Source organism: Neolamprologus brichardi, chromosome 20 (genome assembly GCF_056152115.1).
Source record: "Neolamprologus brichardi isolate AB-2024 chromosome 20, ASM5615211v1, whole genome shotgun sequence".
NCBI classification, from domain to species: Eukaryota; Metazoa; Chordata; class Actinopteri; order Cichliformes; family Cichlidae; genus Neolamprologus; species Neolamprologus brichardi.
Genome location: NC_142123.1, coordinates 27,892,509 through 27,916,610, shown reverse-complemented (window position 1 = coordinate 27,916,610; position 24,102 = coordinate 27,892,509). Strand labels below are relative to the sequence as shown.

At 42.2% G+C, this 24,102-nt stretch overlaps 1 protein-coding gene across 1 annotated transcript in view; it reads right to left on the bottom strand.

Annotated features, from left to right (window-relative positions):
- The window catches only part of itga5 (integrin, alpha 5 (fibronectin receptor, alpha polypeptide)), a 32,881-nt gene extending 9,113 nt beyond the window's left edge, over positions 1–23,768 (bottom strand). Inside the window, exons 1-19 of the mRNA XM_006794056.3 lie at positions 23,356–23,768; positions 14,771–14,901; positions 10,828–10,928; positions 10,151–10,274; positions 9,928–9,989; positions 9,787–9,832; positions 9,543–9,668; positions 9,412–9,456; positions 9,130–9,173; positions 8,854–8,910; positions 8,187–8,239; positions 7,891–8,096; positions 6,592–6,783; positions 6,452–6,497; positions 6,071–6,184; positions 4,669–4,724; positions 4,107–4,264; positions 3,778–3,915; positions 1,387–1,454 (exon numbers count right to left, since the gene is read on the bottom strand). Of these exons, the coding sequence (XP_006794119.2) occupies positions 1,387–1,454; positions 3,778–3,915; positions 4,107–4,264; positions 4,669–4,724; positions 6,071–6,184; positions 6,452–6,497; positions 6,592–6,783; positions 7,891–8,096; positions 8,187–8,239; positions 8,854–8,910; positions 9,130–9,173; positions 9,412–9,456; positions 9,543–9,668; positions 9,787–9,832; positions 9,928–9,989; positions 10,151–10,274; positions 10,828–10,928; positions 14,771–14,901; positions 23,356–23,564 (1,976 nt within the window). The 5' untranslated portion in view covers positions 23,565–23,768. The remainder of the gene's footprint in view (positions 1–1,386; positions 1,455–3,777; positions 3,916–4,106; positions 4,265–4,668; positions 4,725–6,070; positions 6,185–6,451; positions 6,498–6,591; positions 6,784–7,890; positions 8,097–8,186; positions 8,240–8,853; positions 8,911–9,129; positions 9,174–9,411; positions 9,457–9,542; positions 9,669–9,786; positions 9,833–9,927; positions 9,990–10,150; positions 10,275–10,827; positions 10,929–14,770; positions 14,902–23,355) is intronic.
- Positions 23,769–24,102: the final 334 nt, after the last annotated feature.

The window sequence follows — 24,102 nt, the reverse complement described above, 5'->3', positions numbered from 1 at the left end:
AAAAATACAAAACAAAAAAAACCCCCAAATGATTAGTTGGGTCACTAAATAAATACCTCCATAAATAAACATGGATTAAGTTGTTTTCCAAGTAAACAAGGCCATTCTTTGTTCCCATTTTTCTGGCAGTGGAACAGGCAATAAATTGCAAATTGCTCTAATAAAACTAATAACTGCATGCACTGTGCTTATAAGATCTATTTTATTTAGAACCTGGCTGCAAAAATGCAACAATTAGATTAATCTCAAAATAGCCCACTTTACATAATTTTTTCCCCCATGTGATATTAAAGACATACAAAAGGCACAGAATTATAAAACATCTCCCATTTCTTGCTTTTTCTCACTCCCTACATCTTCCTCCAAAGCTAGGCACAAAGAGAAATTCCACAAGAAGGGCCACAAGGGCATTTTTAATTAAAGTCTATTCTCATAAAAGCAAGAGACAGCAAAAGGGAGACGAGTTATAAAGCCGATCCTCTGCTGGCCAAAGATTCAGCTGGGGCCTGATTTTAACTGACGTGGCACTTTTTAAAGCAAACAAAGCCTCAAAATTAGAAAACACCACAAAACCCTAAGACTTCCCTGAGGGACCCTTGGTCTAACAGGTTATGTGATTTGGCAGCGGAATAGAAAAAAAAAAACATCGTACAAACGTTGGATACTTTTTTCTCTGAAATTCCACTAAATCACGACCATCTGATCACCCCCTCCAACAACTATTAGGCTGCCATAATTTACTGCAGAGCAGACGAAAATCAACAAAGTATTAGTTTTATTGCACTAATCACACTTTCTGCATCTGGGTTTCTATCGGATGGGGCGCAGCAGAATCCCAGCAGGTTGTTCCATATGTAATAGATAAGTTATACATTGGGAAAAATGGGGTCAGATGGTAGATAAATATAGGAATGTGAAATCAAAATGACAGAGCAGAGAAGGGAGTATCAGGGAGGCAGTTATTTTTGAGAAAACTGCTAACAGATTTCTCGAATCAAAGTGTAGCGGGGATGGCGATGAAGACAGGGTTGGGCCTCTTGCAAACAGATTCCTTTCATCTTTTCTGTCTTTCCCCCTTTAGCGTTTGTCACAGCACCTGTGGAGCTGAGCTATTTCCTGCTTTGTTTTGTTTTTAACGATTGGTGCCCCTACTGTACTGCAAAATTGTAGCTATTAACACTGTGGTTTGTTAAACTAAACAAAAAGTAGAGAACAAGAATAACAGCTGTTTTCATGCTCTAGGGTCTCTTTTTGCATAGCGGAGGTGAAAGTTTCAGTGTCTGTAATCCTGTTCAGGGTTCATTGTGTAATATCCATTGAACTTTATTCTATTTTCTCAAACCTATGCTCTGGGATTTTTAGCAACAGCTAAGGAAAAAGACTCACCCGCTAACTGCCAGCTTCAAGTCAGGAACACAGATGTTGTCCTCTCCACAGTCCAACAGAATCTGCGCCTAGAAGATACAAATTGAAGATGACAAAAGTCTGAATATAGGGGTGCAGGCCAACATCACACAGTAGATTGTGACACTTATTCTACACGTGAAAAGAATTAGGTGCACAAGATAAATCACAAGATCTGTTTAAGGAAGAGAACAAGATGAGTAAAGCAAGATGCAACATGCAGTATGACTAATATATTCCACCACCTGTCTCTGGACCACCACCCAAGATGCACACACACCTGGACTGCAACCCCTCTTATTTACAAGACATCATCACTACACATCAGACAGCTAAAAACACAGAGACAATAACTGCCTCAGTGAGGTCATGACAGGAACAGACAGCCTGATGAGCCAGCTGTCCAGGCACGCACGTGCTTTCTGTTTGCAATGTAAAACAGGGGGAGATTATAAACAGGGTGCAGATCAGAGCCCGTACAAAAGAAGATACTCCTATGGAGCTGAGCACAAAGCAGCCAGCTCCCAACTTTAACCAGTGTCCCACATCACAGCGCTATGTGGTAAACCGCACATTCACCACACACTACACCACTGTGGAGCATGATCAAATGTAAGGGGAGAAGCCTACAGCCTAAAGGAACTTGCTGAGACACAAGATATCTCTGTTGACCTGACAGCAGGAGGGATGGTTCAGAGATTACAGTGGAGGGAAAGACAAGAAAGGAGCAGAAACACTGCCGGATAAGTGGATGACCGCTGAACGTGTGGCAGGGAAAGCCCTGTGGATTGCTAAATTGCATCTCGCCGCGACTATGACAGTGTGATGATGTTCATGACGATAAAGACAATAAATAGAAATAGAGGAGAAGATTAGAGAGAGCCAAGAACCCCTCTTGTCATTACACCATCTAGGAGCTCTAATTATGCACACCATGGTAACCGCCATGCTAACTTGGCCGCATGTGCACCCCAGCTCATATGTCTGTTTGGGGCAGGAAAACAACATTCGTACCACCATTACTGTACTTAAACAACATCAACACTGACATCAGCATGTGACATAATGAGTCCAAGTATCATTTGGCAAAAACAAAACACAACCTTGGCAGCACATTCATCAAAATCATATTCAATTTGTCAGATGACTTTGTTTTAAGAACAAGGAGGGCATTGTTTCACAATTTCAGCCGGTTCCAAGATCTCCAAAGGTGGCTGCAACTTGAATCTTTACTGGCATGCATACAAATGCATGCTATGTGCAAGACGAGCGATGCGATAGCAATTAATAGATCCATCATAATGCCACAAATCTTCACAGATACATGTGGAAAATGTTAGGATGAGAGAGTGAGACTGCGCTCGGCGCGTCAGCTGCCTTTCATTCGCACTCCAACTTTGAGAGAGTACGAACTTGGCAGAGTCTATGAACTGTTATATCGCCTGCCACACATTCTCAAAGCATGTGTGGAAATCAAGAGGGCATCATGTATCTATTCTAGGCCAAGGCTGTGGTATAATAGTCACCATACTCTGTTTGTATACCGTTATATTCATACACAGTAAAGCAAAATTAATTAAATTTGTTGGCAGTCTGACACCACTCCTACTCTGCTTTTATACATTCAAAGAACGGATTCAGGTTTATGGCTAATTCTTTCTCTCAGGCTTGTCTCAAGGTCTTGGTACAGCAGTAGACCACATCTGTTGGAGGCCCAAAAGCTTTGATATTTAGGAAGAAAAAGAGCAGTGACAAGGTCCAAAAGGAAAAAAGAGAAACACACAAGGGCAGAGAACAAAAAAGAAAGAGACGGAGATCAAACTAGACTGATTGCTATTCCCCTAATGCTCCAATCTGGTGGCTGTTGCTGAATTAAACATATGGTGCTTGCTGTGCCACAGCTGAAAAGATGCCTTCATGTAGAAATGCTGAGACACTTCAACCAGAGGGGCCAACATTCTGCCCGTGCCCCTCCCTGAAATATTGACCATCCTTCTGTGCCTGCAGCTCTGAAAACACTCACCTCGGTAGCTAAGCAGGCCAAGAGGTACTCCTGCTGGGACAAGGAAACACGCCACTGTACATGTGTCTCACATTTTCATTTTGAAAACAACTTTCCAGACACCCTGGATCTCTTCCCAGCCGACAAAGAAAAGATTCACACTTTCATCATGAACAGAAGAGTCAGTAAGGAGTTGGCCAGTGATTACTGAATGATGGCGGAAAGTGCAATCGAGAGATCAGAGAGAATGAGTTGAAGGAATCTCAGTCGCACATGCAGATTATTAGAGAACTTACTATATAATAATTTAAACAGCTCTGTAGATAGGTTAATTAACCTAGCTGATAGAAGTGTAGTTCACGTCAAAGTACCTTTTGCTCAATTACGTGTGTGGTCTGATAGTTGAGGATGGGCCGCAGGCCGTGGGAGTCAGCTGCAGCTTTTGGATCCAAGCTGAAGTTCAAGGCCACATAAATAGAGGAGAGTTTATCTCTGAACTCCTTCTCATCCTACAGTGAGAAAAAACACATTTTGTGTCATACCACTGTGCAATTTGGCTGTTCAAAAGTGACACAGAAACACAACTATAAAATGACTACAGCTATTAGTTACACTTCACTTATTTGCAGTTTTTCAATAATGATTCTACGCATCCCACAGGCTTAAATGTCATTTTTTGTTAGAGAAAGAGAGGACTTACTCTTAGGTAGATCCTTTTATGCTGGCACACTCGCTCTCCGTGGTTCAGCCTCACAGTCATCGGGAGCAAAGGCTGCTGGGAATCCAAGAACAGAGCCCTCTTCACTGCACCTTTCTGCTTGTGCTTATGACTATCGAGCTGCACCTCCACCTGGAAATCTGGAACGCATAACACACACAAATGACCATTCATGGTGTGATGAATGTTCTAGAGTCACAAAGCGACAGGTCTGAAAAGGACCTCCGTAAATACTCTGAAATACACACAACATCGTCAATGGCACATAGAGCTATTGTGTACTGAGGGGGACTAATAAGAGATGATAACTAAGAGGTAACGAGGAAAAATGTTGAGGGCAGAAGAGGTTAGATCACTCAAGGTGGATCACAAAGGACATTTGGCATGCTGCACTCCCTTTTTGTCATAACAAAGTCTGAAAATCTGCATTAGCTGCCAAAACACTTTAACCTACAGACTGTTATGGATTTAAAACATTACCACTGGTGGCTATTTGACAGTTTCCTTGCTTGTAATAAAATGCAGATGTGGAAAATTGGCTCACCTAAGTTCTTTGGAAGGTGCTTCCCATCAGCAGATATGCAGAAACTCAGGTTGACACTGTTTTGGGAAGAAAGGACAAGGACATGATGAGAGAAGCATATCCATTAATGGCAGAGACTCAGTGTAAATACTGTACACATAAGACACCTCACATGCCCTCCCTTGTTCTCTCGCCTTTTCTCATGGGTGACTTTTTTTGTGTGTGTCAGCTCATTACATGGTTCACATTACAAGGCGTGGAGCACACTGAGCTTACAGCGAATATTATGACAAAAACCACACATGTTTGGAGATAGGCTGGCATAAAACTACTTTCGCCGGCCAGGCTGATAAATCAGTGTGTCTCCGCTTTCCACCCGCAGCCCTCCCCACACACAAAGAAATAGCAGAGTTAAGAAGGGTGAAATTGAGCAACGACTCAGGTTTCAGTGCTGACCAGTGAGTGGCTGTCTATATAAGCCTGTAGCTCTCTCCCATGACATCAGCCACACAACATGCCGCCGCTGTCCAAGTCTGCAACCCCAAAACCCCCAACCCCTTCACTAGTAACCCCTTGAAAGAGTCACAGAAAAAAAAATAATGCAAAAGAGAAAAAAAAGATGGATGGGCTTTACCGAAAAAAAAGCAAAGTAACAGGAAGAAAGGTGAAAAATGAGAGCAAAAGACAGAGAAAGTGCAAAGCCTCCTTTTGAAGAGTAGCAGTAACTTCATATGAATGCTCCTGTGTCTGCCCTTTTCGGCACAACTGTGTGCGCACGCTCACGGGAGTCTACGTGTCCTGATGTTTCCCAGCTGTGTTCCACCACCAAACAATATCTCATTCAAAGCAACTGCAAAAACCTTCCAGCCCCTCCCCTCCCATTATTTCCTCTGCTCTCCTCCCCCCGATCACCAAAATCTCCCCATCACCAGGCAACGTAGCACAATCAAGACATATGTGTATACAACAGTTTCCTTTATGGATCAGCGTGTAGAGAAGGGGGGGGGGGGGGGGGGGAGCCGAAACAGGAGCACAGTGTCAACCGTGTCGAGCAGCAAGCTACCGTCGTCTCCTTCCTCCAGGGTTTTTCTTCTTTTTTTGGAGCTGGATACTTTGCACAGTTAGATCAGGCTGAAAACTGCAAACAATGCTTCTATTCAACTTTTTTCTCTCTCTCTTCACTCCACAAAATAAAGTGTGTTATATGAAGACACTCTGAAAATAGGTCAGATAAGAGCAGTCCTCAGAATACCATCACTGTGTAAAGGATATTCTTTATCAAAACTTCCTATTATGATAGAAATGTTTATGCATGGGGGAAATGGGGAAGCCCATGTCTCTGCAGTTGGGTCAAATAAATACCAAAAGTGAAGAGCTGCAGGAAACAGAGTGTTCTGTAATTCTGGACCGTTTGAATACTCACCAGGAAACGGGAATGCTGGAGTTTCCAGTGGTGAGAATGCAGTTCTTCTCCTCAGGATTAATCATGGTGGGGGAAACTGTCAGCGAGGCACTGGTGTTGACTATCGGCCGGGATCTGTAGGCAACAACAAGAATGCTGATTGAAGACACAGTCATCAGATATTACAGTTTCCACTTTAAGTGCTTTATAGATTAGCTTCAGATTTTGGAAACTCTATTTCTCTGTCTTTCCTTTTGTTTTGTTCTTACACTATATCTGTAGAGTGACCAAACATTTATCTTGGCACACCAGGCAGACGAACACAGCCATGCTTTTTTCCCCCAGACTTAATTTTGGAATTTGACTTTTCAATCAAGCAAAATCAAAATCAATAAAACATACCTATATAGAATAGCCTTATTAATACCAAAAGCTCCAACAATGAGATCTGAGGAAATTAAGAAAGATAAATTAAACACACACAAAAAAATAATAATAATAAAACGTTAATGATGCTCATTACAAATTTCATCCTCACTTACCTGGGTATCCGTTCATGTCCAGGTCCTTAGCACCTCTGAGGGCAAATCCAAAGCTAGCAGGAATAGTCCCTGCAGCCCACTGTCCCCTAATCACCTGAGATGGCTTTTGTCTGAGTCCTTCTGAGTATCCATTATAAATATAAACCAGTCCCTGCTGATCCTCTCCTCCAAATGGACAGCTGATAGCCACATCTTGCAGGGGGAAAAAATTAAGATTTAGAGAAAGAAACTAAAATCACAGAGCACTTTATTTACAGTTTCAGCTGTTTTTCACTACAAAATTAATATGCATGCTTTTCTTAAATAGCCTATGTAGATTTTCTTGCTCTACAAAGTGTTGCTAATGTTTTGAAATTGCACAAAGAAGCCACTTAAGATGCAAAACTTTTTTTCTTTGACATAAGGACCCTGGGGTATTTAGAAGTCAACCTATGTATAATGCTCTGTGTGATCTACATAATCTCTAGTTATGTAGGAATGAAACTTACGGTCCATTTCTGTGATTAAAGCTAAAACTGAATCCTAGCTGATCAGCTCTCATGTTCATCCTCTTATACCAAGATCACTTAATATACTCATCATTGTATATATACACTATATCATTTATTGACTATATGCCTTATATTGCAGCAACACTTAAAGTTCATAACCAACTTTGACTTCGACTTTGGAATTCCTTACCCCCTGACCTCAGAAACATTACTTTATTCCCTCTTTTTAAGTCCACCCTCAAAACTCATCTGTTTAAAATTGCTTATGTTTAAACCACTGTATGTTCTTAACTTTTATCTGTTATTTTTATTATTATTGTGTATATTTTCAGTTTTTGTGTTTTTATCTGTTGTACAGTGTCCTTGGGTGCTTTGAAAGGCGCTATTTTTAAATAAAATGTATTATTATTATTGTATTATTATAACTGTTTTATCTTTTAAGCTAAACACTTAGTTACCATCCATAACAGTCTTTAGGTTTAGCATTATTAGTATTCTAGTTTGGTTCATTCATAAAGTGAAATGTATTGTAGGCTATAAATATTGTTGAAGTCACCAAAGCTATTCGGCTTCATTCTTTAGAGACCATAAGTGGTTCAAGCAAGCACATTTCTACAGAGTGCCATTGTGTTATAGCGTAATCTTTGATATTATAACAAAGCATACAAGCATTCTCAAAGTGTAATGAGAAAAAAGTAGCATCATAATAGATTGTTACTAAATTTCCTTCTTTTAAATTGTTGCCTTATATATCATTTCCCCACATTACCAATTTCTGTCCTACCATATTATAATGCCATATTCTTACCATTGAAACCATCCAAGTTCAGATCTCCCAATGGTGCAATGGTGCTGCCAAATCTCCCAAACACCTGAGTGCCTGTTAGAGGTAGGCGGGACTCTAGTTTCAAGGGGCTACGCTGGAGATAAACGTAGACTTGGCCCATCTCTTCCAGGCGTCCATGAGAGCTTCGGACCATGAGCATGGGAGCTCCCACCAGCAGGTCAACCATCCTGCAGACAAAACAGGAACATCACAAAAAAGAATTTAAAGTCAGATACACTGAAAAATAAAAGAAAGAAAGACAGACAGCTACTACTCACCCATCACTGTTAATGTCAGTTGTGGCCACTGCATACCCAAAATATGAGCCCATCTATTAAAAAAAGAAAAAAGAAAAGGTGTTTCCATGACATTAAACATCACATCAACAGAAGGCATGATTACAATTTAAGCAGTCCAAAATCCCAAACCCCTCACACTGTTAAACTAAACTTCAGGCGCGTTTTCTCTGTTACTAGAACAAAAAAAAAAATCATAAAGCCTCAAGAAATCACAAAGGCTTGATGGGTTTTACAGGTTGGGTCCAGTGAAGGCCGGTCGGTTCCATTTCTCGTTCAGTTTCTGTCACGATTTTCAGTCTACATAGCACTGCAAAAGCAGTCTCGCCGGAGTGTATTCAAATTCGCTTGTGATTATGTTTTTTCAGCTGAGTCAATCACCAGTGTTGAAATAAGTTGATTGCTTTTCTATTCCCAGAACCATTTGCACAAATTGCAACTGCACTTTCCCCCCAAGAACTGAGATTTGCAGTATTGTGTTTGCTAGATTTTTGTCTCTATTGTGGTTTGCAGTAGAGGAAATTATTTATGCTTACTATGAATCAGCAAATTAAGAGCTCTCATGGGGAGCTGAGCAATAAAAACACAGAGGAAGTGGAGCATTACAGAACTTTCTGTAGTTGGCTCAGGCGGGAGTTTTTGGACTCACCTGCTCTCCAGTGTACTCAGTCATGTTTGTCAGATCTGTACCGTTCAGAATAGACACCTGCAACACAGCAAGCACATATGGCGAACTTTCTTTTTATAGGGTCTAATATAAGCACGATCCATGGAAAGGAATTCACTGCAAAAATAATCCCCACTGTGACAATATCGCTAAGGTTGTTTTCTTTCTTGTATCATTCCCAAGTATAAATCCCAGGTTTCCCATTCTAAAAGCGCTTAAATGAAAGCCAAAATGAGAGTGATGATTAAGCAATCTTACCGAACCATAAAGCATGTGTCCTTTTGGAACCCCAGCAACAAAATCTGTGAGACAAAGCAAAGATTTAAAGTGGGAAAAATACAGTTAAAGCCCAGTCAGAGGATAACAGAATTTACTAAAGACATTTCCAGCTCAATAATTATGTAAAATATTGTAAGGGATTTATGTTTCTCTTACTACAACTATAACATTCATGTTGCTCTGTAAATGTCTTTAAGTGTTTCACTATTTGTCAACCTCACCTAATGCTGGCAGTGTCTGCTACCTGATTTGTTGACTTACCTTCTACCCCATCACCACTAAATTCCCCAGCTGCAACAGAGTAGCCTGTAGGAAACAGAAAAATTAGCTTTCGTGGCAGGTACATGACGATATGTGATTTAGCAAAATTTATAAAATTTTAATTAGCTTACCTTGATAGCTGTCATCTTTCAAAGAATGGGCCTGTTTGGTCTGGATCTGGCCACTCACTGCCTGAATAAAATAGCCTGGATAGTATGCTCTGATAATGTCCTCCTTAGCTGCAGAGATCACTTGACCTAAAATAAGATAAGATAATGATAAGAAAGAAACTTGGAAGGACATACTGAGATTTCTGTGTGTGCGTGTGCGCGTGATTTTTGTTTTTGACTTTTGATGGATGCAGGTCGTACATACCTTGCCAGAAATAACTGCCTGGTCCTCCCAGCACCACTTTGCCATCCTAAAAAAAATAACACCTGTGAATTACCTCAGTGGGAAAAAATACAACTATTCAAGAAACCTGTGTTGGTTCACTGACAGAAAATGTACATTTACCTTTGTAAAGTCGGCACTGAATCCTCCCTGGCAGTAACCTTGTCCTGATGGACCACTGATTTCTGAAGGACAAAAGGAGCGTTGTATCATGAAGGACTTACTGTCAGAATAAGTGAAGCATCAACAAATGATATCCAGAAACCATCCAGGAAACAACCATTGATGTTATCCTGATATATTAAAGCATCCATGCCAATAAGATTTGAAGAGAGGTGATGATTACCTGTACGACAAGGAGCATACTCCACAAAGTTGGTGAAGTTTTCGACAGAGAGGTAGCAGCTTCCTGTAGCATCAGAATGGGGATTATCCTCCTTAGTTCTCCATGAGTAAAGTGGGGCACAAGCCTGCAGTTCACAGGAGTGGGATTGACAAGTAAGAAAAGTGGAGGATTAACAGTGTGTTGATGAACAGGGTGAGCCATTAGGTGGGAGATGTTTTTCCAGTTGTGAAAACCCCCCCCTGTTGAACTCAGAATGGGTCTCAAGCTGAGGTCAGTGGAGTGTCTTGTGTGGGGGTAACCATGTAACTCAACCCAGGTCACAAGCCGTACAATCAGACCAAACAACAGGCAGCTAAACTTTGATGTCACATGGTGTATGTGTGTGTCTGTGAGCACAGTGAGTTGAGACTAGGGGTGAAAATTGGACCTGAATGACAACAACTTAATGGGCAATAATCTAGCCACTTCTCCTAACTTCTAACTAACACAGGATATGTGCAATCACCCAGCCATGAGAGTGAGTCATCACTCAAGTAAAAAGTTTCTCACAGTCGTATATCAGGCCATCAGGCTAGTCTGAAATTCCTGATCTTAACAGCAGAAAGCAACAGCTGAGGTTTTCATCCCTTAAGGAAGACTCTATCATTTTAAATGCATCTCTTTGAAGGCTACCTTACCAGAATTGTGTCACCATGAGACCGGACAGTGGCACCAAACCATTGGTGGGATTTGAAATCAGCTTGGTAATTTGTGTCATTGAGCAAGACATTGCGATCCCCTGGGGAAATAAAGGAAGAGAGAGAGAAAAGAATTTGAGTTATAGCAGCATGATAACACATGCATTCCTTCAGCTGGACCTCAAGCATCATAACGCTGCCTGCCCCTCCCTTCCAGATTCTTGGAAACATCTGTAAAAACTGGCAGACAACATGCATTATGTTACACTTTCTTCATACAGAGATGATTAGACTTGAAAAGAATGTTATTTCCTACTCGGCCACTGTTCTACTGATAGTAGTTGTGTTAGCTTTTGCCAGGTTTGGACTGGACTGGTGTGGCTTAACCCTGCTGACCCTTTGCCCTGTTTGACCACCTGGACAGTATCACTGATCTCCCACTTTAGTGCTCTGACAGCAGCAGGTGATGCGACAGGTGGTCTGGGGAGTCAGGTTTAAACACAACTTTATTGGAAAACAGATGCTACATCTGTGCTGCAATAAAGAACGAAATCCCAACTAATTGATTTTGCAAGGAAGACACATATCGCACATATGAGTGTAGGAGCTGACATCTGTAAGGGGAAGTGCAAATGTGCGTATAAGATCAGCCATTCCACGAGTCCTTCACTCATAATCCCCATTCACTCAGACTTCTGCAACCACAGGTGTCTTTCTAAAGAACAGAGCTAGTGTCTGTCAAACAGAACTGGGAGATACTGGGAAAGATCAAGACCCATGTGGATGTGAGGAAGAATTGTGTATTATATTCACTCTGTCCATGCCTGTCTTCCTCTAGTCTTTCTTTCCAGCCAACTAGGCAGCCTGGAGCTGAGGATGAAGGCCTGCACCATGTCTTTGCGGAAACAGCAAAGGGGCTGGGGTCCAAGGAAAACACACACACTCCGGCCTCGCTTCCTCACAGCAGCTTCTCACTCATCTCTATTTAGGCACCCACTTCACTTTCCCCTTCTCTGTTGTCAGTTTCAACATTATCACTATTTTCCTATTCATTTTTCTTTCATTATCTCACCACAAGGCTCCTCAACTGCACAGCCCCTTCTCCCATCTGTTTCCAGAGAGTGATGCCTCCCATCACCCAAGCAGTAAGCAGAGAGAATATAGTTTTTTAATAACCCAAATGTATTTCTGTTTAATCTCCATCTCTGGGGCTTTCGTGCTAACAGTATTCATCATGGGCGAGCAGCAGGCTGCTATGATTCGAGTGTTCAAAAGAGTGATAAGAAGTGCTTTTGCTGCATGGGCAAAACCCCAACCAGTACTTCAAACAGCTCCTTGTTGCTTTAACTAATCTGCCTTAGCTGCATGGTATGTTTTTTTTTAACATTTTCATAACAGAAGGGTTTGTTTGGTCAAGGCAAATGCTAATCGGCCAGGTGAAGATTAAGACTGACCAACATCTGTGTTGGTTTGCGTTAACTTCCCAAGATAACCAAGAGTAGCATTCAAAAAGGTGGTCTTGTTATTACTACTGTCTAACTATGCTCAGGTTATCTTGCAGGGTGACAGAAAGGAAGCACCTCATAGTAAGGACCCAAACAAGGTTAGCAAAGTCTTTATGTGGCTCTGTCTCACTATAATGAATGCTGAAAAGCTCTTTTTGTTGTCTGTGAGGCGACGGAAGGCAGCCAGCTGTAATCATGTGGAATTCCTTTAAGATGAAAATAGAGGAGATTCACAGGGGAGATAAAGGGAAATCCAGAGAAGGACCCACAACAAGATGTGATCCGACCAAAGTCCCCCTGGGAGGCTGGATAGCACGGTGTGCTGATGTGATGTGGTGCCAGCCTCTCCAGGGAGCAGAGGGGCAGTGAAGGTCTGCAGTGCATACATAGACTCACTGTCTACTTTGAACTGTGGGTGAGTGGAGAGCCATTAGTGTGGTCAGACCCTCTTGTTTTAAGTGTGTATGTGTTTTGCTGTGTGTCAGTGAGGTAGAAGACAAATGGCCAAATTCACTCATCACATCAGCTGCCCCTGTGGGAGTACTGACAGCAGGAGACGAGAGGGGACCAGAAGAGAGCTGGTCTCTGGTTTCTTGGCCTTTCCTCTTTTCTCTCGTTCCCTGCCTCCCATCCTGTATGTGTCCTCTCAAATAGACAGGCTCTTATCTCAGTGGCAGAGGAAGTGGATAGGAGGGAGTCTCTGGCCACTTTGACCCAATTAGTTAGGCTAATTAAGAGGTTCTGTGGCCTCTGGGTCAGAGCTCAAAAACACCAAGAAACAGGCGGCCTCTGACACCACTTTGTTTCAAGAATATACAAGACACTCTAGAGCCATTTTCTTTATTATTCATACTGAATAAATTGGGGGAAAAGAAAAAAAAAAAATCACTAAATGTATTTTTTATTGCACTAGTCTTTACTATCATGATTGGCAAAGAAAATACAGGCAAAGCTGCAGTAAATGAATTGCAGCAGTAAATGTCATTCATGTAACAGCTGCTTGTCATAGCCATATTTGCATGCAGATGTTCATGGACTAAGCGTTCCTCCACAGCACTGCAGTTTCACTCTGATCCAGATGTGAGAGCTGGCACTGGCACTCTAATCGGCTCTTTCAAAGCATTTTCAAAATATGAAGGACTCTGACAGCCCAGGAGACTAACCTTGACCGTGAGGGCTCATTGAATGTGCATGATATCACTCCGCGTGGCCTTTAGCCAGCATCCATGGCTGCACGACACATTTTATGTTGCAAGAAAAGCAGTGCTAAAATAGTGGAGAAAAGGGTACCAAGCAGTGGCATCCAATAGGGGGAAAAAGGGCTTGTGAAACATGCAGTGGAATATTTCTCCACTTTGTCGATTAGGGAGAAAAAATTTAAGTTGGTCAACAATTCTAAGTTTGATTTCCCAGGAAAGAAGCCAGAAGTGATGGGGTCCTCCTACATGTATGAGTCATACTGTTTGTGTGTTTGTATAGGAGTATGTCTTTGCTACATCGTTTATAATTTGACCTGCTCTTTCTTCACTTCGCCGTGGATCCATTGTGCAAAACAGGGCTTGTGGGCACTCTGTCAACATACTGAAACATGAATCCACTCTTAAGACAACCTCACACGCTTCCTCGTGTTCTTCTAAACCACTTTACTTGATTTTGACTCGACTGGAGCCTCTTTGTTAAGACTGGTAGTGTCTACCTCACCTGTCATACAAACAGGATATTTCTTTGTCCGACCTATTTGTTTATTGGTTGCTTATCTCCGTATACCTCCCGAGGCCAGGCAACACAAACATGATCTGGAGGAAGGAAGTAGTACCCTTCAAGAACTCTTTGACACCTCATTATCTTTTTATCCCTGAAGAGAAGACAAACAGGAAAAAAGGAACAACCAAAGTCCAGGAACTAATGTAGCCAACAACCACTCAATGGAGTAAAACAATGATTCCTTTTCCAGAAAGAAAATGCTCTGATTGGCTCCAAAAAATGGGCAGAGAAACAACAATACTGAATAGTTTAAGAGCAAACAGTGTATCCCAACAAACAGGTTAAAGGGAAAAGGGAGTGTAGTTGCATTGCACAGATAGCAGGATTGTGCAAATAACCTTCTATGAAGTAAAAAGCTCCAAAGCCTCCACTTTGGCTAATTTTTTTTCTTTCATTTTTAACTCTGCATGATGTCAGTGAGAAACAGCTCCAGCCTTGAGCCTGAAAACACAGCACATCTTCTGATCAAACCTCATGGTTGAACAGAAGAAATTTGACATAAAGGGAGGGAGAAGGCAGAAGAAAATTATTTGTTTCAGAGAGTGGATGAACTGATTTGCAGCATCAAGGCCCTGTGGAGAAGGATTTCTTTTGAATTGCAAAGCTAGAAAAGAGCATAAAACTTCTTTGGCGCTAATGAAGCCCAGAGTGTAAATATCAGTCATAAGACTTACCTTCAAGGTCAAATTCGATGGTGTGGCAGTTGGTTTGGCTGGAGCTCCATGGACAGTAGAATACAGACCCTCCCTCTGTAACGTTGAACTGCTTTGTTCTAGCCTTGGGGGCTCCAACCAGCACACTTGCACTGCAAAGAAAAGACAGACAGGGTGGGTGACTAACAGATAACCAAGCATTTTTAAATGTACATTTTTTTAATCAAACCACGGTTTGTAGCTCAAAAGTCATTTCACACATATGCTACACCCTTTTTTAATCAATCAGAGGTGCATGTGAGAGTGCAAATGTACCACACAGATACAAAGTTTCTGTTATTTGAAGTTGCACCGATATGAGAACAGCATGGGTACTTTGCTTTAGGTTAAGGTGTCAAACCTAAAGTAAAGAGAATATTTCCAACACAGCTAAATGCCAGCCATCTCCTGCTGTGAGCTACATGTGAGACAGGAAAACTTTCGGACACTGTCCCAACCAAATTTTTTCCAACATTTTTGGGAGTTCATGTGTGAAAACATCTCCAACCTGACTTCAATTAAAAACTGCATTCCAGACCTCCCACCTGAACAGCTTTAAGCATGATCCGGCGCACGTTTTTTTTAAACATCCTAACAGGTTGCAGCACTGTTTTACATAATCCCCTACAACCACTGCAAGCTGCAGCAATGTTGACAGGCACATTCACTCCCTTTGTTTACAGTAAGACACATACAAGGGGAAACAATTGCATGGTCCCACACGCTCCCCTGTGGGCCAGATTCACAAGGAAAACAAAAAAGCAGACAGGCTAAGTAGAGTCACTCTCTTGTTTCTACAGCTGTGATACTAAGTGTCCTTGGAGCTACACTGTACAACTACAGAAAGGCAAGTCACCCGTGAAGAGGCGCAACCAGTAGACACGGAAAGAATAGTGAGGTTATAGGTGAGTTCCAAACAGAAATAAAAGAATAAAAGCAGTAAGGGGGTGCTATGTAAATTGAGACAATCAAGCCTTAGGCAAGATTAGGGGGGGGACCTATCCAGTAGATAATGTGCCTAAGGGCTTAGCCATTACCTCATTCCTGAGCCACTTGACCTGACAAGCATCACAGACGTATTTGGGATTGATGTGGGTAGAGGAGGTATGGGACCAATGAGACCAGACAGTGTCTAGGGAGCTTAAAAACAGGAAGAATACACCCTTTCCTGCCCTAGATCTACCAATAGTGCATGAAGGTTTACATTGGGGCTAAACTTAGTATCATGGCCCGAAGGGTAACTACTCAGTATGGTCCAGAAAAAGACAGGAGAGTCAGTATGAGTCAGTATGAGTCAAACAGCAGTTAAACGGTGGAATATTCCAAGGATGGTATAATCCACTGTAATTAATCCTCCTGGAACATAACTGTAGATGCTAAGATGCAGAAAACCACAGAGAAAAAACATCTAACAGCGGTGGGGCAGGGTCTATTGATGGTCAGCACAAAGCTTTCAAATCCTCTCAGCATCTATGGTTATGAAAACACATATGTGAGAGAACAAAGAGAAGGTCACGGTCGCACTGTTACTGTAGCCTGTACCTCATAAGAATGTGCAATGCCAGTTCCAAATCCGGAGCAGAAAATCCCGTTGGAAGAGGAACAAAGAAGCAAACCAATTCAATTTGGAGAGGAAGAACCTGTGTCCCCCCCCACCCTTTTATTTTTGATTGCATATGCAGACTCAGGGATATCCCAGTAAAGCAGCAAAGACCTGCATGTTCAGTATTGTAAATCACAGCAGGATTTCCTAGTTGTGATTTCTCACAATAAGACAGATGGAGAGCTTGCTTTTGCTATCTTTAAATTCAGATCTGAATTTAGAAGTAGCAGAAGTTTCTCACCAGCAGACCCTTCATGTGTGCCTCTCACAAGTCCTCCAAACCTATGCGAGAAAAGTTCATTGAGCACAGTTGCCTTTGTTTCAGCCAAATGCTCTCGGACAACCAGGATGAGCAAATGATTTTTTGGCAAAATAATTTAAGAATTAATCTGCAAGCACATGCATGCAATAAATGACACAGCTGGAGGAACATGTACACAATAATAAGGCAGAGGAAACAAAGCCGCAGCATCTTTTGTTGAATCAGATCTGAACAGAGTCCAGCCACAGTTGGCCATGGCAGCTTTTCAAAGAGAGGAGAAAAAAAAAAATCAGGAAATAACCAAACAAGCACATCATGCTTTAATCAGCAAGCTGGCAGTTGAAGGCAGTTTTTTTGACGACTTTACACTGATACATGCAGATGTGCAAAGACGCGCACACACAAAGTTCTGCACTGTAAAGCAGGAAGAATTAGCATTTAATGGGTCTTTATCTGTGGATGATCTATCAACTTCTCGTTGGCATTTCCCCACCCTTATCTTATAGCTGCACGCTCAAAAGAAAGAGCTTTTGCATAATTAGCTTTTAATGAGGCTCAAACGTCAATCTGCTGAGTGCGACTCATCAAATTCCTTGGTAAAAGTAGGGGCATGAAAAGACACGTAATTAGAGGCAGGCACAAGATTTCTCAGCTGTTCAGGACAGAGATACTCCTGAGATGGGCTGTATTAATGCTGCAATGGCTAAAGTGGAGACTAGGCAAATAATTCCTGTAGTGCCGTGAAAACAGCAGTACAGTATCCATCTGACAGGCAATAAAAAGGTCAAATGTGATCATCTCAAACCGATCGGTGTGCTCATTTGGTCATGCTGCTATGAACAAATGGCAAGCCAATTTCACAACACACAAAGAGATTTGAGCAATGTTTTAATGGGAAAGTCAGGGCAGATGAAAAGCATTAGCGGCTTCTTCGTGTCCCACCAACTGCCTTACAGCAGCCACTAATGATGCGCACCACCCAGCTGACAATTAAGCATTAATTAAACTAGTTTAAACGATTTAGGCTGCAAGTAAGGAATGCGTAAACAACAGCTTCACTGTAACCAAGTACTGGGTTTGTCTCATTAGAAGGTCAGGAATCAGGGGACATTCGGCAAAAAAACATTTCACCACGCCATAATTGCCAGACTGCAACCACTATTTTATGTGGGGTTGAGAAATTAAGGGTGATACAGAGTGCTGGAACTTGCTGATGTGACACAACTGTGCGTAGCCGTAAGTAATACGCTTTATGATGAGGTTACAGAGGGAAGTTGTCAGCAGTCAAATTCCTCTGTTACCCCCCTCCTTTTCAGCACAGCATTTTTCCCCCCATTCCACATTTAATTGTCTTCCACCCAGCTGCAAGGCTGATGTCATTTGAACACTATTAAAAAAAAAAAAAAAAAAAAGATTTAAGCTCGAAAAGGGAAAAATTACAATCGCATTTTAAGCCTCCAGTGCCGGCTGCAGTCACCATCTGCAGTCATAAACACGGCTCAACAAATGCTACGGTTCTTGTGCACAAAGAGGGCCAGAGAAAAGAACCAGCGGGCCTTGAACCTTAGCGACACCTAAGTAAAACACGTGCGCCCCAGAGTTTGCACTAACCTATTAGGATATGGTTAAACACTGGAGTGGTTCCATATCAGAAAAAGGATCTCACATGCAGTGATCTGATCTAAGCCAGAGACAGCTCATGACCTTCGCTGCTCTCATTCCTTCAGTGAAAAAAAGAGATTTAAACGTCCCTCTCATGAACAGTTTGAATGAAACCTGGATCGGCGGGAGCAGAGACAAAATTCGAAAGCAAGTTCAAATGTGGAACACGTATAACAAAAGCTGAATGATTTCCAACTGTAGCGTGACTGACACTTGAGAAGTGAGATCAGCTGAATGACAGAAATGAGAGGCAGTAGTGTCTGATGATTTATTGCAGATCACATGGACCCATACAAATAGGATAGTACTCTCACAGTCAAGGCCAGACAGAAGCTGTTTGAGTCCTTACAGCTGCCATATGGACGCTCGTCTAGTCACACACACACACCACATACACACATGTTGTCAGTGCTGCTGTCCAGGAGCCTGAATATGATGAGAGTAGCAGTGTTTGGTTGGCGCGTGCTGACTACAGTGAGTCTACTACGCTGAGCAGAGGCCACCTTTTTCTTAACAGTCAGATGTTACTGTAAGTTGCAGGACGGGGGAAAGATCTATATGTAGCTCTACAAGCCTAGAGCAAGTTATGTCCCTTTTTTTTTAACAATTTACAGACATTTCCAGATCTCAGCACTGACTTGAAAAGAAGTCATTAAGATCTGAAAATGCACCCACCAGTGATGATAAGATAAACAGCCCAGTCTCTCAAGGATCTGATCCCATATCACAGCAAAACCATTTCCTCTGTATCCTCAGAAGGATAATATAGCCGGGCAACAGGTGGCCTGGAAATTGAGGCACTGCTAGCTAAGGTAGCCAAATAATGTTGTTTATTGTCACACGGGCAAAATGTGTGCGCATCCAAGCAGATGTCACAACCAGAAATAACAGCTTAGACTTCAATACTTTATGCTATTCAGCAGCTGACTCTCTTCACAGCTCTCAACCAGGAGCTGTTACGCGGATCAGCAATTTGACAACAAGTTCATTCAGCGATCGTTGCCTTGTCTTCCAACTTTTCAACAAGCAGCAATCAGTTTGAACTCACTAGAGTGAATGTGGGGAAAGCAGCAGCTGTTTTGTTAAAACCATCGATGTGTCAAGTTGTTTCACAAGTGGCAAGCAAGACATTTAAAACACCCAGCTACTAAGAAAAACATCCAAAATGACTCAGATTTTCATCTTTGCATTTTCTCATACCAAACTGTTGCCCATCCCCAACAACGATCACAGTCTCTTCTTCTTTCACAGTCCTCTGCTGGGATTTTACTGCTGCTGGTTCACACCTCTCCACAATGGCCACATCAGGGGGTCTAATGCTCTCACCTCAGAATAGAGAAGCTGTTGTATTAAACATGGGGGATTGCAGCTGTTGGAGCACTTTGCCTCTCCACCCCTCTGACCCCTGCTGCACCCACACATGCATATACAGAAGCTCACATTCATAGGCAAGAAAGGCTAAATGTTACCTAAATATTCCTAAAAAATAAAACTTAATCTAATTTGAATTTCACAAGAGAACAATGGCATCATGTGCTTATTGCCATATAAAGGACAGCCCTTATCAGATTACTATAGAAGTGAGTCATTCATGATTCAAGGTAAAACAAACCAGGCTTGCTGGCAGTGAGACATTAAATCTGAAGCATCAGTCAGGGCAGCCCTGACCAGTGGCTAGCTCCATTCCAAAACCAAAGTAAACGTGACATCCTCGGGACATGGCTAATAGAATAGACATTACAGTGGGGTCCACTGGCCCATCATCACCATCCACGTTGACATCTGTTTCCACTGCAACACACAGAGACTCATTATAAAAAAGTATCTTTTACTAAAAGAAAAACAGCAAAACCCAGAAAGAGACTACAGTGTAACCGCGCTAATTATTCCCGCCTGACTTCACAAAAACCTGCATGAATATTTCCCACCTACTGGCCAGTAGGTGAAAACAACATTTGACAACAGAAAATTAAAGCTGCTTTTTAAGGCTAATAAATTAAAAAAAGAAATGAGTCACAGTAAAAGCTCCTCCAGTGGAAAATGGTAAACAAATTCTGCCATTAGACAAAGGGCCCCTTTGTCTGCACGTAACAACGAGAACCTGGATGAAGAAAAGCTTGGCAACCCAAATATACAAGCTGTGCTGTGCTGCAGCTCACTTACTGGTTTGATTTAGAACCAGGTCTATAGAACAGGACACCAATGAAAACAATAACAGAAATAAGACTGATCATATATGGAGAGCGACCCCTGCATAGGCACAGAAAAAACACTGCTGCATTAGCAGCCAGTCCAGTGTCAATATTAGTTTAACTCTAACACTGTTTGAGAGATTAAACTGTAGGAGAGTTACCAACATGGACTGGCTGACCTTGCCATGTGTTTGTCACAGCCAAACCAGGACAGGCACAGGGCTTGCTAAGCTAATCCATATCGCCAAACACATCACTGAAACACATCAACCTGTCTCTTCTGCTCATACACTCCAGGCGAGGTCTGTTATTGTTTACAGCTCCTGATCTTTAACCTTTTCTATCTCGGTATGATCCACTCCCTTATCCATGCCAGACACCAGAGAAAGTGAAAGAGCAGTTAGTGGTTGTGATTAAGTGGTTGAGGAAAGAGTAAGCCCTCCAAAGTCCATGTAGAGGAGGGTACACAAGGGGACTGATGTACACAGAAAACAGCAAGCCTGTGAAATGTCCATCTTCACTCAACATGGAGAAACATGCTAACACAACAGGGAACCATATATCCTCTTGCTCTTCCTGCCCTGTTCTGACAAGAGCTGTCACACATAGTTCTATCCTCAGGCGTCCTTCCATGGGGGGCCATCCACAAATGTCTAAATTTAACTTTATTATGTCATGCCAAAGGGCATGGCAGGCCCACATATATAAACTAGCTGTCAAGGATCATCAAACTGGGTGAAAGCAGCCCACTTCTTTGTTGACTTGACAGCAGCTTTATTGATAGGAGAAAGTCCACATCTGCAATCTGCATGGATGAAAAGCAGCAATAATTTTACCTAAAGGTTGGAGCCAGGCTCACAGCAGTTCATCCTGACATGAAGAATCTCTTTGTGCAACCCTCAACTGACCTCACAGTGGTTCCAGATACTCCCCCACATCTTATGGCTCCAAAAATTGTGGATGATGATGATGTGATGGCAAAACAAGAGATAATAGGAACTCATTTCATGTCACTGCTGATAATGTTTGATGCGTACACTTCTAAGAAAGTGTGGATGAAATGTGGCAGATGAATGTGGTTTGCAGATAAAGCGATGAGCAATGGTTTTAAATGTGCTCTCTCAGACTTTCGTTTTATTTGATGTCTGCCTTTTGAACACAGATCATCAGGAGGAAAATTACAGGGCAGTGTGTTTTAGGAAACTACATTTAAGCAATATCCTTGTCCTGGACATATAAACCATTGTCTCACGTCCGCCTCTATGAGCAGAGCGACTCAACTGTAAAAAAGTTCAGATTAAGTCATCGGTAAGATGACGTCTACAGTGTCTGATACTTAATGAGACTAGGAGTTATGATGGGGAGAGAGGCTAGACAGTGGGGGAAGGTTTAGGCGATGGGTGAATTAAAAAGCCTGCAGAATGACATCAGCATAGGAGGAAATAAGGAGGGGAAAGCCGGAGAGGGGGAGAGGGATCTGTGCATGCAGGCTTCACATTCTAAATCATACAGCTCTCCTAAAACCCCTGCTTCCCAGGCAGGGAAATAAAAACCAATAGCAGAAGGAGTTTAAAGAGACAGTCAGGGCCATAGAAGAGGAGGAAATCTGTTCATGTCTGAGAGTCTGCCGTCCAGGGAAGTGGGGAGGAGAAACAGGGAAACTAAAGCTGATGCTCGCGGCCCACTCGGCACAAAGCCCGTTCTCAAATCGCTGCATGCTGGCTGCTTGAACAGTGGTCTGAGAAACTGTTCAGCAGACACATCGTCAGCCAGAGAGTGTGATTACATTGGAGTGAAGTCCTGACTCCGGCTGTATAACATTTTGTTAATGATTACTGCAATTACAGGTTTGGGTGGAAGTCTCACCAAAATATAGTGAATGGTCAGCAACACAAAAAACAAACACACATGCAGAACTGTCAGGAACTAATGTAATCTATGTCTTATCTTTTCCTGCATTCCAGCTGGTAGAAAGACTATATGATCCTGGGACAGAGCATCCCCCACCCCTTATTTATATTCCCCACAGAATACTGGAGTATAAGTCCTGGTCACAGCCATGCCTGCCAAAGTTTTACTTCCAAAAGTGACTGATGTCAAAAACCCCTCGGGAAGAATACTGAGATGGTCACTGCATGCTAAGAGTCACTGGGATCACATCCCAGATGAACCAGGAAGCATTACAATCAGCCACAGCATTTAATACCGAGATGTGATCGTTAAAGGTTGCAGTGAGGTGGCTTGTTCTGGGGTTTCGAGGTAAGGGCGGATTAAAAGGTCATCTTAATTTTGTAATTTGGTGGGACAATGAGATTAAGCTTTGAGGGAGATTTCCGAATGTTCCGATCTTTGTTTCGGTTCATGCCAATATAAAAGACTGAAGCTTTCAGTCTTTTATATTGGAGTTATGTGGGCTTTATTTCAGAAAACACTTACAACAAAAAATCCAATTTTCTGGATAAATTCAATTGCAGTAAGTTGTAGGCAGACTGACCGTGTGCGCGCTGTGCGCAAGGCATGCGTCCAGGAAGCACAGTATACACACAAAACCCCGATTTTCCGAGCCAAAACAACATCCCACAAATGAAATGTGTTTCCTATTGGAAACTTCTGACTTTAACGGGTGAGCTGTAGATGGCTGAAGTTTGGCCAGAAGTTCCGAAATACTTCAATGAACACTGCAATCTGTGCGCAATATTTGCGTACAACTGGGAAACTTGAATTGCCCAGATAAACCTCAAATGTTTCAGACCTTATACGGAAACTATGTTATATATTTTATTTATTTATTTTTACTACATAACGCTCTGCAGTTACATTTTCTGTTTTCTATATTAAGCACACTTACCTGCCAGAATCAGACAAATAAAAGTCAACTGCATATCCGAAGTAGCTCCCATTGGGTCCGCTGTAAACAGCTGGGTTCTCCACATCCAAGTTGAAAGCCTTGCAGGCAGGCTTAGAAAGAGTCAGTAATAGCCCGATAATACAAAGGAATGAGCGTGCGAGAAAGGCTACTATCCCCGGCGTCTTTGTGAGAAATCTCACCAAGCCCATTTTTGGCAATAAATTAATCCACTAAAGTTAGTTTTGAATGGCGAAATTGGCCAAATGTTTTGCTTTCTAGTCCGTAGATCAAGCCTGTAAACAGTGGGGAGTAAAACTACAGTTGCATCCCTGTAACTCTAAGCGGCCAATATCTCATTAATGCTCCGTCAGCTCCTCTCGGCGTCCCCGCTCTTCTTGCGGCTTCTTTCTCTCTGCCCCCTCTTCGCCTTCTCTGCTCACCTAATCAGGATACATACAGCAGGGAGTTCCCAGACCCGTAACAGAGTTTAGAAGAGGAGGAGTTTGTGATTCCCTAAAAAAACGAAGAGAGAGAGGGGGGAGAAGAAAAAAAACTTCGAAGAGGGATCTTCTAATCCATTAACCCATATGTTTACTAATGTGATAGAAATGCGCTCGCTTTTATCACTCACACTAAGACTGTTAACAATGGACCTTAAAGCCTCTTTCTGATTTTATCTCACACTTATCGTGACCCTTTGAGACCAAATTTGTTGGCAGAGGAGGTAGGCTGCTAGGTGATTGAAAG